This window comes from Caretta caretta, chromosome 6, assembly GCF_965140235.1.
Source record: "Caretta caretta isolate rCarCar2 chromosome 6, rCarCar1.hap1, whole genome shotgun sequence".
NCBI lineage: Eukaryota > Metazoa > Chordata > Testudines > Cheloniidae > Caretta > Caretta caretta.
The window spans coordinates 13,998,030-14,013,359 of NC_134211.1; the positions used below are offsets into that span (position 1 = coordinate 13,998,030).

The 15,330-nt window shown below is 53.0% G+C and overlaps 1 protein-coding gene across 1 annotated transcript; it reads left to right on the plus strand.

Annotated features, from left to right (window-relative positions):
• Positions 1-2,496: 2,496 nt before the first annotated feature.
• LOC142072317 (zona pellucida sperm-binding protein 1-like) lies at positions 2,497-14,518 on the plus strand. Its single transcript, XM_075129010.1, has 12 exons — positions 2,497-2,683; positions 5,660-5,781; positions 5,953-6,610; positions 7,820-7,963; positions 8,779-8,963; positions 9,050-9,147; positions 11,661-11,788; positions 11,882-12,071; positions 12,160-12,310; positions 12,522-12,606; positions 13,641-13,766; positions 14,334-14,518. The coding sequence occupies exons 1-12, from the start codon at positions 2,497-2,499 to the stop codon at positions 14,471-14,473; spliced, it is 2,214 nt and encodes a 737-aa protein (XP_074985111.1). The 3' UTR covers positions 14,474-14,518.
• Positions 14,519-15,330: the final 812 nt, after the last annotated feature.

The window sequence follows — 15,330 nt, forward strand, 5'->3', positions numbered from 1 at the left end:
GCTTATGCACAAAAGGTTACCAAATTTATTTAGCTAGATTCTAATCATGTGGTTACAAAATTGCTAGTGCCTACTTATTTAAATGTAGAGATGTTACACACACAAACAAGTTACAAAACTGAAGCCACAATCCCAAAGAAAGAAAACAAAGTATAGAGCTCTATTTCAAAATATGTGTACACTAAAGATAGGAGATCAGGTGTGGGTGCTTCTTACCCTCCTTGCATCTCTCGATTCCAGCGGTGCCAAGCCAGGATCGGTCACTCAATTCCGCGGAAAGACGAATAAGGGACAAGGCTTAGGGACCCTCTTAGCTGCAGAAGCCTTGGGAGGCTGTCACTTATCTGACCAGCAGATAGATAGTGAAAAGCACTCAAAAATCATGGTGCTGTAGGTCCCCTACTTATACCTCTGTACTCCTTTATTCTCTTTCTCCTTTCTTATGCCAAATTGAGGCTGGTCTGTCTGGGTGACGCCAGCTTTCGCAAGAGTAGTTTACACTTGCAAGGGAGAGAAACAATAAGTTTCGACTACTGGACATTTCTTTTATCAGGGTAAATATTTTCCCACCTAGGATGTTGGTGTGTGTGCATCACGCTATTTAGTAGGGGCTAAGAGCCATGTCTGTCACAGGGCCTCTTCCTGCTGTGAGCTTAATCGTTGTATCTGCTCCCAGAGGCACATTGTAGCAGCACACCTGTGCTTTCACAGCTTCAAAGGCTGTGCTGGAATATATGTTAAGTGCCCTGTTCCTGCTTCCTCCTGTGTTTCCAGCAATGCTGGTCTGAGGGGGGGGACTGGCTGGCTGGCTACAGGTAGATGCCATGAGCTTACTGGAAGAACTCTGCCATCGTCCTACCTCTCGGAGCGGTAGATTTACGACAGCGTTGCTGCAGTATGTTTCAGCACTACAGGGCAGCACTGCAGCTGTGTAGACATAGCCTGATTGAGACTCCATCACTTCCAGTGGTCGTCTGTTCCAAGGGTTAGTCACCCTTCAAAATGTGTGCCTTACATCTACCTTAGATTTGGCCATGGACGGTGGGTGAACCACAGGCTTGGGGAGGCTAGCCCCTGGCCCGGCCCACCCTTCAGCCTCAGGCCCCACCCCAAAGCCCAGAATCCCTCCCTTCCACGGCTACCAGCCCCCCCTTCCAATCCCGGGTTGCCCAAGCACCACCAGCCCCAAAGCGCCAGGGCACACACACACACCCAGAGCACCAGACAGGCTGCCCCATCAGCCCCGCAGCACTGGGTGGGTGGGCTGCTCCCCAGCACCAGACCACTGGGTGGGCGTCGGGCAGCCCTCCTTTTCCCCCCAGCCCTGGAGAACTGGGTGGTGTGGCTCCAGCCACCCCAAGTCCTAGCCGCCCTAGCCCCAGCCCCAGCCCAGCAGGCTTCCCGGAAGAGGAGCAGGCTGCTTGCCTGGCCTGGGGCCAACTACCAGCAGCAGAAGGAGGGGGCCTTGGGCGGAGCATGGGCAGGGCCACGCGGGGCTCTTTGCAGAGGTACAGCCTCCCCAGGCTATTGTACGCATCGTCCATGGATTTGGCTGGCTCCAACTTCCAACCGCTGGATCTTATTCTACCCTTCTCCACTCGATTAAAGAGCCCTTTAACAGCCAGTCTTTTCGCCCTATGAATGTACTTGGGCACTGTACTTGAGCTACTTCTTGATCTCCTTTTCGATAACCTAAACTGACTGAGCACTGAGAATCTCTTGCTAGCCGGCACTTCTTCCAGCCGGCAAATTGCATTTGTGACTCTTCTCTGTATCCACTCCAGTTTTTCAATAACCTAATCCCACAGAACAAGAAAGAAAAAGGCCTCATTCAATACCATGGCCACCTACACACTGACTCGACCTCGTGCCTGCCCGCCCACTTCGAATCATAGAATATCAGGCTTGGAAGGGACCTCAAGAGGTCATCTAGTCCAACCCCCTGCTCAGAGCAGGACCAATCCCCAACTAAATCATCCGATCTCAGAAGGATACACTGACTAGACCCCTCGATTCCAGGCAACTTGGCCTTCTGATTTTTGGGGCACTTGGGGTGTGCTTGAGCCCTGTTTTTAAGCTTTTCTCTGCAACTGTGCAGGCAAGAAACTTACTTTTCTTTTGAATGCACACTGAGGTTCTCAGCTAGTTCCTTGTTTCCAGGAGATGGGGCTTGAAATAAAACATCAGTTACCATGGGACTTGCAATAAAATCCTGAGAGCTGGCAACACTGAAAAGGTAGCGTAACAGGAGGCTTCAATGGGAGGGGGGTCTTAGGGCTGAAGGGTTCGATGGTTATGTTTCCCTTTCACCCTGAGCTTTGCACTTTTCACCCGGCCCCTCCCCAGCACCAGGCAGCTCCCCAGGTGCTGCCTCTCTGCTCATCTGATTCACACCCCGCCCCCTCCCCACCACTCACCCTACAAAGCCCCGGTCCCACAGCTTTTCCCCTTATGAGAAGTGGTGCTAGACGGGCTTCTTTCTTAGCATCTTCAGCTATGGGGCTGGGCTGTAGGTATTTTGTGGGCTTAGTGCTGCTCTGGTCCCTAAGGATAGCCCTTGGGCAGGGGGACTTCCACAGGGTCAGTTTCTCTGTCCTGCAACATGAGTATAACTGTGGAGACTATGGGATGCAGCTGCTGGTCTTTCCCAGCCAGGGCCGCACCGTCCGCTTCAAAGTTGTGGGTAAGTAGCTGCCTGGCTGCTTCATGAGAAAGCTAAGAAGCCTCCTGCTCGTCTGCCCTCTTAGACATGCAGGAGGGTTTTATGGGTCTCTTGTGGAAACCTCTTACTTCTACAGTATGTAATGAGAGCTTTAAGAAGGGAACAAGAAGGTCCTACTCTAGTGTTTCTTGGTGGCCTGGCTGTTACCCTCAAATCTTGAGTACCCTGGTCTCCTGAAGTGAGAGTCTGTGGCTCCAGTCCCCTGGAGAAAAGACTGGAGATTGCTACCTGGATTCAACCGTTAGGGCTAAGTCTTTCCTCACAACAGCCTGCTGACCGTGACCCACAAATAGCAGAGGGTAAAGAGGGAACCCTGCTGGGGGGAGACTGTAAAAGGACATACCAAAATGTGGCTGGGTATCCCAAGCTCTGGTGTAACTCGGCCCTTTGAGCTCCAGACGCCTGGATCCTGCGCCCTCTGTGGGCGATCACCTCCCTGTTGTCATGCCCAAGGATGGGATGGGATGGCCTGGCCTGGCTCGGCCACTCTCCCCCCTCCTTGTTAGGGGGCTTATTCCTTCACCCACTTACTTCCCTGGTCCTTCTCGCATGAACAGAGAGCAACAATACCCGAAGTCCAAAGATGCAAACAATTCGAAGTTTATTGGGGGGAACTTCCAGCAAGCATGATTCCAGTTTCCTTCCTTAGTGTCCTCCTTCCCAGCTCTGACACCACAGAGCCTTACACCTCTGTCCCTGTTCCCATTCCTGCCCATAGCCAAACATGATTCCAATTTCCGCACCCCTGTTCCCATCCCCTCCCACCCATGCCCACTCACTTCCTTATTGACTACAGATTATATAGCATGAGAGGAAAGTGACCAGGAACAGCCAGCATGGATTCACCAAGGGAAGGTCATGCCTGACTAATCTAATCGCCTTTTATGATGAGATTACTGGTTCTGTGGATGAAGGGAAAGCAGTGGATGTATTGTTTCTTGACTTTAGCAAAGCTTTTGACACGGTCTCCCACAGTATTCTTGTCAGCAAGTTAAGGAAGTATGGGCTGGATGAATGCACTACAAGGTGGGTAGAAAGCTGGCTAGATTGTCGGGCTCAACGGGTAGTGATAAATGGCTCCATATCTAGTTGGCAGCCGGTATCAAGTGGAGTACCCCAAGGGTCGGTCCTGGGGCCGGTTTGGTTCAATATCTTCATAAATGATCTGGAGGATGGTGTGGATTGCACTCTCAGCAAATTTGCGGATGATACTAAACTGGGAGGAGTGGTAGATACGCTGGAGGGGAGGGATAGGATACAGAAAGACCTAGACAAATTGGAGGATTGGGCCAAAAGAAATCTGATGAGGTTCAATAAGGATAAGTGCAGGGTTCCGCACTTAGGACGGAAGAACCCAATGCACCGCTACAGACTAGGGACCGAATGGCTAGGCAGCAGTTCTGCGGAAAAGGACCTAGGGGTGACAGTGGACGAGAAGCTGGATATGAGTCAGCAGTGTGCCCTTGTTGCCAAGAAGGCCAATGGCATTTTGGGATGTATAAGTAGGGGCATAGCGAGCAGATCGAGGGACGTGATCGTTCCCCTCTATTCGACATTGGTGAGGCTTCATCTGGAGTACTGTGTCCAGTTTTGGGCCCCACACTTCAAGAAGGATGTGGATAAATTCGAGAGAGTCCAGCGAAGGGCAACAAAAATGATTAGGGGACTGGAACACATGAGTTATGAGGAGAGGCTGAGGGAGCTGGGATTGTTTAGCCTGCAGAAGAGAAGAATGAGGGGGGATTTGATAGCTGCTTTCAACTACCTGAAAGGGGGTTCCAAAGAGGATGGCTCTAGACTGTTCTCAATGGTAGCAGATGACAGAACGAGGAGTAATGGTCTCAAGTTGCAGTGGGGGAGGTTTAGATTGGATATTAGGAAAAACTTTTTCACTAAGAGGGTGGTGAAACACTGGAATGCGTTACCTAGGGAGGTGGTAGAATCTCCTTCCTTAGAGGTTTCTAAGGTCAGGCTTGACAAAGCCCTGGCTGGGATGATTTAACTGGGAATTGGTCCTGCTTTGAGGAGGGGGTTGGACTAGATGACCTTCTGGGGTCCCTTCCAACCCTGATATTCTATGATTCTATGATATAGTAAAACTTGAGTTCTGTTTAGCTATACCTTAACCAATCATTTTCCTGAAATGTAACTAACCAATCCTAACATATTGGTACATGATTATGTGCCCAATTATATCCCACCACCTTAATGAGTTTACACCCAGCGAAATTAATTATACAGCAGACAGAAACAGTCACAGAACCAGACAGAGATTATACAGACCAACAATAGCAAAGTGGGAACTATAAATGACAAAACAATACAGAAGTGAGGATTTCACATCCCAGCTCTTGATGAGTGAGTTCTTGCCAGACAGGATGCTATCAAACTAAGTTTCCTTTTACATTTGCTAGGCACTTCCCTTTCTCTGGAGGTGATAGGAATACAATCCTGTCCTGATAGTGCCGAACAGCCCAATAGCACCTTATTTCAATGTGACTAGTTTGGAATGTGAGGATGTGACCGTTCGCTTCCCAGCTTATGGCTGCCTCTGTTGCTTAGCCAAAGGCCTTAGCCTAAGAACACGGCCTCAGACTGTCACAGTAAGAGAAGGCCCTTACACCAGCAGACAGTGATTTTGATTCTTTCTCTTATACCTCTAGAACTAGCCAAGTGATAAGAATACACCTAAATTCTGAGAGTATAGGCCTTTACAGACAGGCCTGAACATCTATATCCTAACACTCCTGGCTCTAGGTCAGACTTGGTAAATGACGGCCGTCCTGTATCTTCGGAGCTGCTTCCCACCATGCTAAACTCCACTAAACTGAAGGATGTGACAAACCACAGTCACTGTTCCAAACATGGCTACTTGGCTAAGCTTCATCAAGGGCTTGAACTCTTCCTTACCCACGACCTGTATGACTCTCTCCACAGATGAGTTTGGGACACCCTTCGAAGTTACCAACTGCTCCATTTGTCTCCATTGGGTCACATCTGGCGAGCAAGGAGCGATGATCTTCTCAGCTGGCTACAATGGCTGTCATGTGCAGAAGAAGGTGAGGGGGGTTGGCACGCCTCACCCCAGTGTACCTGAGCAACAACAGAAGCTGGAGATGGGTCCATACCTGCAGTCACAGCAGCCTGTGCAGCTGGGAGGCGCTGTGCTTAGCGCCTACAGAGAGTCTGTTAGGCCACAGTACTGACTGATTGGTGTCTCTTCATTGCAGGATGGGCGTAACCACCTGCAAGTCCGAGTGGAGGAACTGCTGAGCGCCAGGGCCGTCGCTGCCACCTATGATGTGAACATGACCTGCCCCAAGCCCACTGAACGTGACTTAACCCCAGAGGAGACCATGCGCTACGTGCCCCAGCCGGGCCTGGTGCGCCCGGTGCCCCAGCCGCAGCCGGGCCTGGTGCGCCCGGTGCCCCAGCCGCAGCCGGGCCTGGTGCGCCCGGTGCCCCAGCCGCAGCCGGGCCTGGTGCGCCCGGTGCCCCAGCCGCAGCCGGGCCTGGTGCGCCCGGTGCCCCAGCCGCAGCCGGGCCTGGTGCGCCCGGTGCCCCAGCCGCAGCCGGGCCTGGTGCGCCCGGTGCCCCAGCCGCAGCCGGGCCTGGTGCGCCCGGTGCCCCAGCCGCAGCCGGGCCTGGTGCGCCCGGTGCCCCAGCCGCAGCCGGGCCTGGTGCGCCCGGTGCCCCAGCCGCAGCCGGGCCTGGTGCGCCCGGTGCCCCAGCCGCAGCCGGGCCTGGTGCGCCCGGTGCCCCAGCCGCAGCCGGGCCTGGTGCGCCCGGTGCCCCAGCCGCAGCCGGGCCTGGTGCGCCCGGTGCCCCAGCCGCAGCCGGGCCTGGTGCGCCCGGTGCCCCAAATATATCCTCCACCAAGCAACATAGGTGTGTGGGGGTGTCTGTGACCTCTAACTGGTTTGAGTGCATGTGGGTCCCCTCTAATGGAAGGTTTCATGGTCCACTTCTGACTCCTGTGGTGGTCTTCAGAGGAGCTGAACCTTGTTGCTTGCTTGTGGCTGCCATGTTAGAGCTGGTGTTGACAGTGTTGTAAGCCATGATCAAAAATGAGATTCGTTTAGAAATCATACTGTTCCCCCACCCGCCCCCAGTTTATTTGAAGGGGAAGGGGTGGCTATTTGCCTTCTGGTTTTTCAAAGTTTAGAGGGAAGGCACTTGCTTCCAAAGTCTGAGCTTCTTTGGCGCAAAATCCAGTCACACATGCACCAATGTGTCCTTGCCATTGGCTGCTCAGAGGGGCTTCCCCTGTTCCTCCAGTATCCCAGGGTTTGGGATCTGATGTTGTATCCCTTCATATCTCACCCCCACATCTGCTTGCAATCTGTCTCCTTCCCCCCCCCCCCATGTGTCTCACACAGGCTCTTCTCAGCTCTTAGTCCCTCATTCTCCTAGAGTCCTGTCTAGCCCTCCCCCTAAACCAGAGTGGCATCCACTTTGCCTGTAGGTACAGCTTCAGTCTCATGAAAGAAATTCGCAGCCATGTTTATGAGGGACACTTTCCTCTGATCGGCTATGGGGAAATGGTGGCCAACCTGCTAGCTTCTGCCCCATCGTCCATAAAGGGAGATGGTGACTTCAATAAAGGAAAAATGCATAGAGCAGGCGTCTGCTCACTATTTCATGAGATGGCTAGAGAAACCCACCCCAGAACTGCTAAGTGATAAATTAGAGTTGACCACACTGCTGGCTGTGTTGAGGGGGCTGTAGGGTGTGGGTGGGGACTCTCCTTTGACACAGCAGCAGATCAGGAGCCTGAATTTCCAAGTGACATGTTAAGCCTGCTATCAGAGAAGGGCAACATCCTACATCTGGAGGACAGGGGTGAGGATCTGAGCACAATGCTGTCTGAGGTGGTATGTGGTTTGAGGTTATGGTTGTGGGGGGCAGGGTGAGCTGGGATGGAGGACCACTGTGGGAGCTCTTGCAGCCCTTTGGGGAAGGGGAGGAGGGTTGGACTGGTGTTGAGGTCAGCCACTTGTGCAGAGGTCACTACAGATCTTAGTCTCTGGGGAAGGGTCTCTTGCGATCCCTTTAGAGGATCTCTAGCTCTCCTTAATCCACACCCTGCTGTTCTAGGGGCGCATCTCACAGAGGAGCAGTGCCGTGTGGTGGCTGGGAAGATGCCCTGTGCGGATGCCCCAGGCCAAGCTCCTTGCTTCCAGGCTGGCTGCTGTTATGATGAGACTGACCTCACCACTCCCTGCTACTATGGCAACACAGGTAGACCTGCCCTCATGTCGGCTTATGGAGCCTTTTGTCATCTCTGTCCTGGGAAGCTTGGTGACACACCGTACGTCTCAGATGAGTTTGGTCACCACCTACTAGCATGGTGAACTAGACTTGGATGCAATGTCTTTGTAACTCTCACCCTAGGCTGCAGCTGGCATCGGTTGTGTGCAAAGGGATTCCTTCCTACATCACGGTCTCTCCTCAGTTGCCCAATGCCTGGCAGATCTTGAGAGCCAACACCAAATGTGTGGTGGCAGAGGAAGACCCATCAGACGGTACAGGCTGGTGCTCCATCATCAGATCGATGGATAACTCTGCCGGCTTGTGTCCCGTTCCTGCACAACATGAGCTGCAATCATGCTGTCTCAGACAAACCCACTTACCCCCATGGGGCTTCATTTGATAGATTCCAAAGCCAGAAGGGACCATTGTGATCACTAGTCCGACTTCCTGTATAACACAAGCTATAGGATTTCCCTGAAATAATTCCTCCAGCAGATCTCTTAGCAGACATCCAGTCTTGCCTTATCAGTGATGGAGAATCCACCATGACCCTGGACAAACCATTCCAAGAGTTAACTACCCTCGCTCTCAGATCTACACCTTATTTAAATACTTGGACTGTAATCAAGTCACCCCTTAACCTTCTCTCTGTCTAAAGAGACAGAATTTGGTCACTACAAGGCCTGTTTTCTAATATTTCTCATGGCTCTTCTCCAATCTATCATCCTGAGTGTGGCATGGAACTCTTGCCCAATTCCTCTACCAGGAACACCTATACTTAATCCTGCTCCTTTGTGTTGCAGTCACTGTTCAGTGCCTCCTGGATGGTCACTTTGTTCTGGTGGTCTCCAGGGACATGTCTGATCACCCCATCATCCTGGAGAGTGTCCGGCTAGCCTATGCCCAGGCAGGGTGTGACCCCATCAGGATGACTGAGGCTTTTGTGATCTTCCGCTTCCCCCTCATGCAGTGCGGCACCACAGTCCAGGTGAGGGGACACCCACGGGAAGCCAGGGTGAGTGCTCTGCTCAGGGGCTTGGGGGACTAACCTGCCCCATGTCTCCACTCTTCCAGGTGATCCATGACAAACTGATCTATGAGAACCAGCTGATCTCTGGCATCGACATCCGGACTGGGCCGGACGGCTCCATCACCCGGGACAGCACCTTCATGTAAGTTGGCCTGCTCTGTTGACTAGCAAGGAAGTGATGGTGAGCAGTCTTCAGCCCTTCCACAGTGGAAGCGTGAGGCCAGATCCTTTCCCCTGGCAAAGATCTGATCCATCAATTTTTCAGCAGCCTCTCCTGACCACCAAAGGACTTAGGGGATGTTCTACAGGTATGGATTCCCTGCAGTCACAGACATCCCCTTTTCTGAGTGGGGCAATGCACCTGATCCCTAATGGGGCATGGTGCAAAATCTTGCTTTGTGAAGGGAAGGACACTCTGTGCAGCTGACTGTCCAAGAGTCAGGGTTTTACGTTGTCTGATCAAATGCCAACATTGGTCAGCCTCACCTCAGTCCCTGGAAAAATCCTGCAGCAGGTTGTCAAGGAATCCATTCTGAAGCACTCGGAGGAGAGGAAGGTGATCAGGACCAGCCGAAATGGATTCACCAAGGGCAAGTCATGCCTGACCAACCTGATTGCTTTCTATGATGAGAACTGGCTCTGTGCATGTGGGGAAAGCGGTGGACATGATATACCTTGACTCTAACAAAGTTTGTTACAGTCTCCCACAGTGTTCTTGACAGCAAGTTAAAGAAGTAGGGCCTGGATGAATGAATTAAAGGTGGCTCGAAAGCTGGCTAGATCATCAAGGTCAACGGGTAGCAATCAACAGCTCTGTCTAGTTGGCAGCTGGTATCAAGCGGCATGCCCCAGGCGTCTGTCCTGGGGTTGGTTTTGTTCATTATCATTAATGATCTGGATGATGGGATGGCTTGCTGAGGGTGTAAGTTAATGGATAACACTAAGTTGGGGGGAGAGATCTAGAAAAATTGAAAATTGGGCTAAAAGAAATCTGAGCTTCAATAAGGACAAGTGCAGAGTCCTGCACTTAGGAGGGAAGAATCCCATTCGCTGGTACAGGCTGAGGACCGACTGGCTAAGGAGCAGTTCTACAGACAAGGACCTGGGATTTACAGTGTACGAGCAGCTGGCTACGAATGAATAGTGGGCCCTTCTTGCCAAGAAAGCTACTGGTATACTGGGGTGCATTAGTAGGAGCATTGCCAGCAGATGGAGGGAAGTGATGATTCCCCTCTCTCCAGCAGTGGTGAAGCCCATCTGGAGTACTGTGTCCAGTTTTGGGCCCTCACCAACAGAAAGGATGTGGAAAAATTTGGAGATAGCCCAGCAGAGGGCAACAAAAATGATTAGGGGGCTGGGGCACATAATTTATGAGGAGAGGCTGAGGGACCTGGGCTTATTTAGTCTGCAGAAGAGACAAGTGAGGGGGGATTTGATAGCAGCCTTCAACTACCTGAAGGGGTTCCAAGGAGGATGGAGCTTGGCTGTTCTCGGTGATGGCAGATGACCGAACAAGGAGCAATGGTCTCAAGCTGCAGTGGGGGAGGTCTAGGATGGCTATTGAGGACGGGACTATCCCTCTAGGAGGATGGTGAAGCACTGGAATGGGTTACCTAGGGAAGTGGCAGAATCTCCATCCTTAGAGGTTCTGAATACCTGGTTGGCCCAAGCCCTGGCTGGGATGATTTAGTTGGGGTTGGTCCCGCTTTGAGCAGCGGGTTGGACTAGCTGACCACCTGAGGGCTCTTCCAATCCTAATCTTATGATTGTAAATGCCACTTGCTGTGCGATCTCCAATGGCAAGTAGGCACAGCCAGCCTGACCCGAGAAGGGCTCCATGGGGCCACCCTGAGGGACTAATAACTGCCTACAGGGTTGGTAGAAAGAAAGCTTGATGTAAGGACTGTTGCCCCCTTACTAACATTCAGTGGGGTGTACTGGTTGGCTAGCTCCCAGTCCTAAAAGGGGAAGGATCTATGGGAAATCAGGACCCTGAGAGTGACAGTCCCCAGGAACAATGCGGAGAGGCCAATGCTTGTATGTAATGGTCATGGGTCAGAAGTGCCCAGTGCAGAGAGAGTACCCCAGAGTGGGGACACCCTAGCCCCTGTCCTAGGTGACCACAGCAGGGTTGGGGGTCGAGCCCCCCCCCCAGAATCCTGGGCCTAGCCTTGTTGGGGTTACAAGGACTCTGCCAGACAGGAGAGTGGAGGGGAGCCCTGAAGGGCAGGGAGGCCACTGGGTAAAGGAAGTGGGAGCGAGGACTCGGATCCTTTCGCTAGCCCACTTCACTGGGGTAGTGCAGAAGCCAGGAAAGTTCCCCACAAGAGCAGGACTATTCCCCTGCTTACATTGAGAATGCTGCCAAAAGAGATGTGAGGACAAGTAAGCAGGTGCTTCTAGCCTGTCTGAGAAGGCCCCCATGTGGCCGTGCTCAGACACTCCTGCTGAGTCCCTGAGTTGGAGGGAAGAACATCTGAGTTACTAAAAGGGTTGATCCACTAGCATCCTTGGATGTCTCCCATCCAAGTACTGATAGGGCCTGATCCTGCTTGTCTCAAGCACTAATAAGGTCACTGCCAGAAACCACATGGCCTCAATCTGAAGTCACAGAGCATCAGCCCCTGTCTCCTCCCTCTGCTCTCTCCTGTGCAGCCTCCATGCTCGCTGCATCTACAATGCCAGTGACTTTCTGCCAGTCCAGGTCGAGGTCTTCTTGCCCCCCACACCTGCTCCAGTCACCCAGGCAGGACCCCTCCGGCTTGAGCTGCGCATCGCCACAGGTAGGTGACCCCTCACTCCAGCACGGAGATCCCATCCCCCTGAAGGACCACGGGTGTCTCAGCTCTGCTCTCCTCCTACCCTCTCCCCCACAGACCCGAGCTACAGATCCTATCTCACAGAGAGAGACTACCCTGTGGTGAAGGTGCTCAGGGACCCTGTCTACATGGAGGTTCGCATCCTGCACAGAACAGACCCGTCCCTGGTTCTGGTTCTGCACCAGTGCTGGGCCACCCCAAGCGCTAACCCCCTGCAGCAGCCGCAGTGGCCCATCCTGGTGGACGGGTGAGTGGCTGGGATGGAGGGGGAGCATGGCTTGGGGAGGAGGAAGGCGGTTTCCTTGGTCCACCCTTCTCTCATGTCTTGCTCCCAGGTGCCCGTTCCTGGGAGACAACTACAGAACCCAGCTTGTGCCCGTGGGCCCTGCCTCATCTGAGCTGCCCTTCCCGACTCACCACCACCGCTTCGTCCTCTCCACTTTTGCCTTTGTGGACTCCGCCTCCCAGGTGGCACTTGAGGGAGAGGTGAGAAGGGGCCCACATATAAAGCGGGTGAGGAGGGGGAAGTCGGAGTGCAGGGGCAGGAGCTCCTATTTTAGTCAGGTCCTGACCTCCTCAGTCTCTGCTGAGGCGCTGCACATGCAGAACCAAACCGATAGCTGTGGATCTACTTCCTGGCTCCTACCAGCACTGGCCAGTCACTCACTAACTCCATTCTCACTTGTGTGGATTTTAGGTGTACATTTACTGTAGCGCCTCAGCTTGCTACCCCTCCCGGCTGGAGCCCTGCAGGACCCTGTGCCCATCAGGAGCTGCTACAAGTAAGTCGGAGTGGTCTGAAATCCATGTGGGTTTCTACAAGCTCCCATCCCAAATACCAGAGGACTCATAGTGAACAGAGATCTGCCTGTCCTGCTATATCAGAGGTGGGCAAACTACCACCCGCAGGACCATCCTGCCCAGCCCCTGAGTTCCCGGCCGGGGAGGCAAGCCCCCAGCCCCTCCTGTGCTGTCCCTCTCCCTCGCAGCCTCAGCACGCCTCCAGCACTCTGCTCCGGTAGGAGCTGTGAGCTCCCACTGCTCTGAGCAGCATCATAAGGGGGTTGGGATTGGAAAAGGGGCAGAGGGTGCCAGGGGGCAGTCGGGACAGGGGCTGGTTGGATTGGGCAGAGGTTCTGGGGGGCAGTCAGGGGGCATTGGATAGTCTTTGGAGTCCAGCGGGGGCTCTCAGGGAGCAGGGGGTTGGATAGGGATGTAGTTCCAGGGGGCAGTTAGGGGCAGGGGTCCTGGGAGGGGGCAGTCAGGAGACAAGGAGCTGGGGGGCAGAGGGGGTTTCTGAGGTGGGCAGTCGGGGGGCAGGAATTGGGAGGGAGCCAGGCTCTTTGGGGAGGCACAGCCTTCCCTACCTGGCCCTCCATATTGTTTTACAGTGCTAATGTGGCCCTCAGGCCAAAAAGTTTGCCCAGCCCTGTGCTATACATGACTGCAAGGCGTTCAGCCCAGCTCATTCTGTACCTCTACCATGTCCTGTAGCGCTAGCTAGGGTATGATGGGCTAACACGAAGAGGTAAATGGCCTAATCTCCTACAACTGCCCTATGTAGGAGACAATACTAGAAATTGCCTCTGGAGAGTGGAGTGTCTGCTGCTCCTGATGAAATGGCCTTTCTTCCCAACTTCTCCCACACTTCAAATAAGCAATTCAGGAAGATCTAATACCTGGTACCACAACCTGTCAGGAGGCCTGTAAGGGCTCATGGTTGAGTCCATGGTGACGCTGCATTTCATCACGATGGGCCCTCTGGTTGTGAGTGCGTTGGACAGACAGCTCCCTAACTCTCCATTCCATCTGCCAGGAGGCCGCCGGTTCCTGGATATCAACAATGGGACAGGAGAGCCCCAGGACCTGGTGAGTTCTCCTGGCCCTGTGATCTTCCAGGAGAGCCCTGAGCCGTGGAGAGAGCACGTCTATGAGAACAAGGGTGAGGTTTCTGTTAAACCCTAGTAGGACAACTGGCATCTTGCACAGTAACCTGGAATACAGCAAGTCAATGCTGTCTAGGGGGTTCTAATATAAATGTTCATGGGGGGAGGGGGGGCTACATGCAGAAGTCACTCCTTGATGATCCATATGTAAGCTAATGCTGGCTGACACCATACCTGTGAGTGCTTCCTATGAGTGGGCCAATGTTGGGTTATATCCTTATCCTATGGACATTCATAGGATGTCTCAAAAACCAGCAAACTTGGGGGAGGCGGGGGGGACACTATGGCACCTCAATGGTGACTTGTATGCCCTGAGCCTCTGTGGCACTCAATGCACTGGGGCTAGCATTGCCTCTGCCCTCTATTGGATGGCCATCAATGGGATGGTGGTGCTGGCTCACAGTCTAAAAAGTGAGTTGACAATTCAAGTATCTTTCTGATGAAGGCTGGCCTAAGCGGTAGGGGGAGCACCACTGGGGCAGGGAAGTCTAGGTGTCATCTCCACACTTTAGACCCTACAGAAATCTGGATTGTCTTAACCTCCCCTCCTCCTCCTCCTTCAGACCCTGTCTCCAGACTGGACCTGACCCTGATGCTTCTGGCCATGCTTTCATTGGTGGTTGTGGCTTCTCTCGTTACTGTGACACTACTCCATAGGAGAAGCAGCTGGATGACAAGGTCCCAAATCTTCCATGGCAGATGACTGTAAAATAAGGGAGAGGAGCAGAAATAAAATCTGTGGAGTGCACTAATGTCTTGTGGTAGCGTGTCCCTCTGGGGGAGGGAACAGCAGTTGTTGAGGCCAGGGGTCTACTACTGGCCTTGTAGCTCTTCCCCATTCAGCAGCAGAACAGACCTCTCTGCAGGGATAGACACCAGAATAGGATGTGGCATAGAGGACAGGAAGAAGACTGCAAGCTAGCACTAGACAAGGTAAATCAAATGGCTTTCTCTCACTCCTGGGGTCCTATCTGGGGGGAGGGGAAGCCACTCAGCCGAACTAGAGACTTTTTGATTAACTTTACTGTGAATAGCTGGATTCTAACTCCACTGGGCACGCAATAAGAACTACTGGCGCTTGCCAGTCTCACATGAAGTCCATGTGAGCCAGCTGGGGGACAAGCCTAAGTCTGGTAACTAGAAACCCTTGTGTCTTCTGTGGGGGCTGTGGCCAGCCCCTAGCTTACAGGAGGTGGAGAAGATTTCCCCATTGTGTTAGTGACTGGGAAACCTGATGCTTCAAGACCTTAAGCATCCTGCCTGACAGCTGGGATCTGCCCCATAACTGGTATCTCCTGCTTCTTGACCCTTAAGCTATATCTATGGGGCATTCCAAAGCGTGGCTGTAGTGCGCACACACAGACCCAAGTGAGCTTGCTTTCATCAAGCTAGTTGAAATAACGGTAGTGGAAGCATGGCCTATACAAGACTAGCTGGGACTCTGGGTCGTACTCCAGTGGGTAGCCTGTGCTGCTGTTGCTCTACTGCTTGATCTGGCGAGGCCAAAGCTACCTCGGCTACATCTACGCACTCACCTCTGTCTACACGGCAATCTACCCT

Excerpts from the sequence above, each read along its gene's own strand:
- LOC142072317 (XM_075129010.1), top strand. The coding sequence starts at position 2,497 with ATGGGGCTGGGCTGTAGGTATTTTGTGGGCTTAGTGCTGCTCTGGTCC. Across the intron at positions 5,782-5,952 it reads GCTGTCATGTGCAGAAGAAG|GATGGGCGTAACCACCTGCA; the intron begins GTGAGGGGGGTT and ends TCTTCATTGCAG. Across the intron at positions 12,311-12,521 it reads AGGTGGCACTTGAGGGAGAG|GTGTACATTTACTGTAGCGC; the intron begins GTGAGAAGGGGC and ends TGTGGATTTTAG.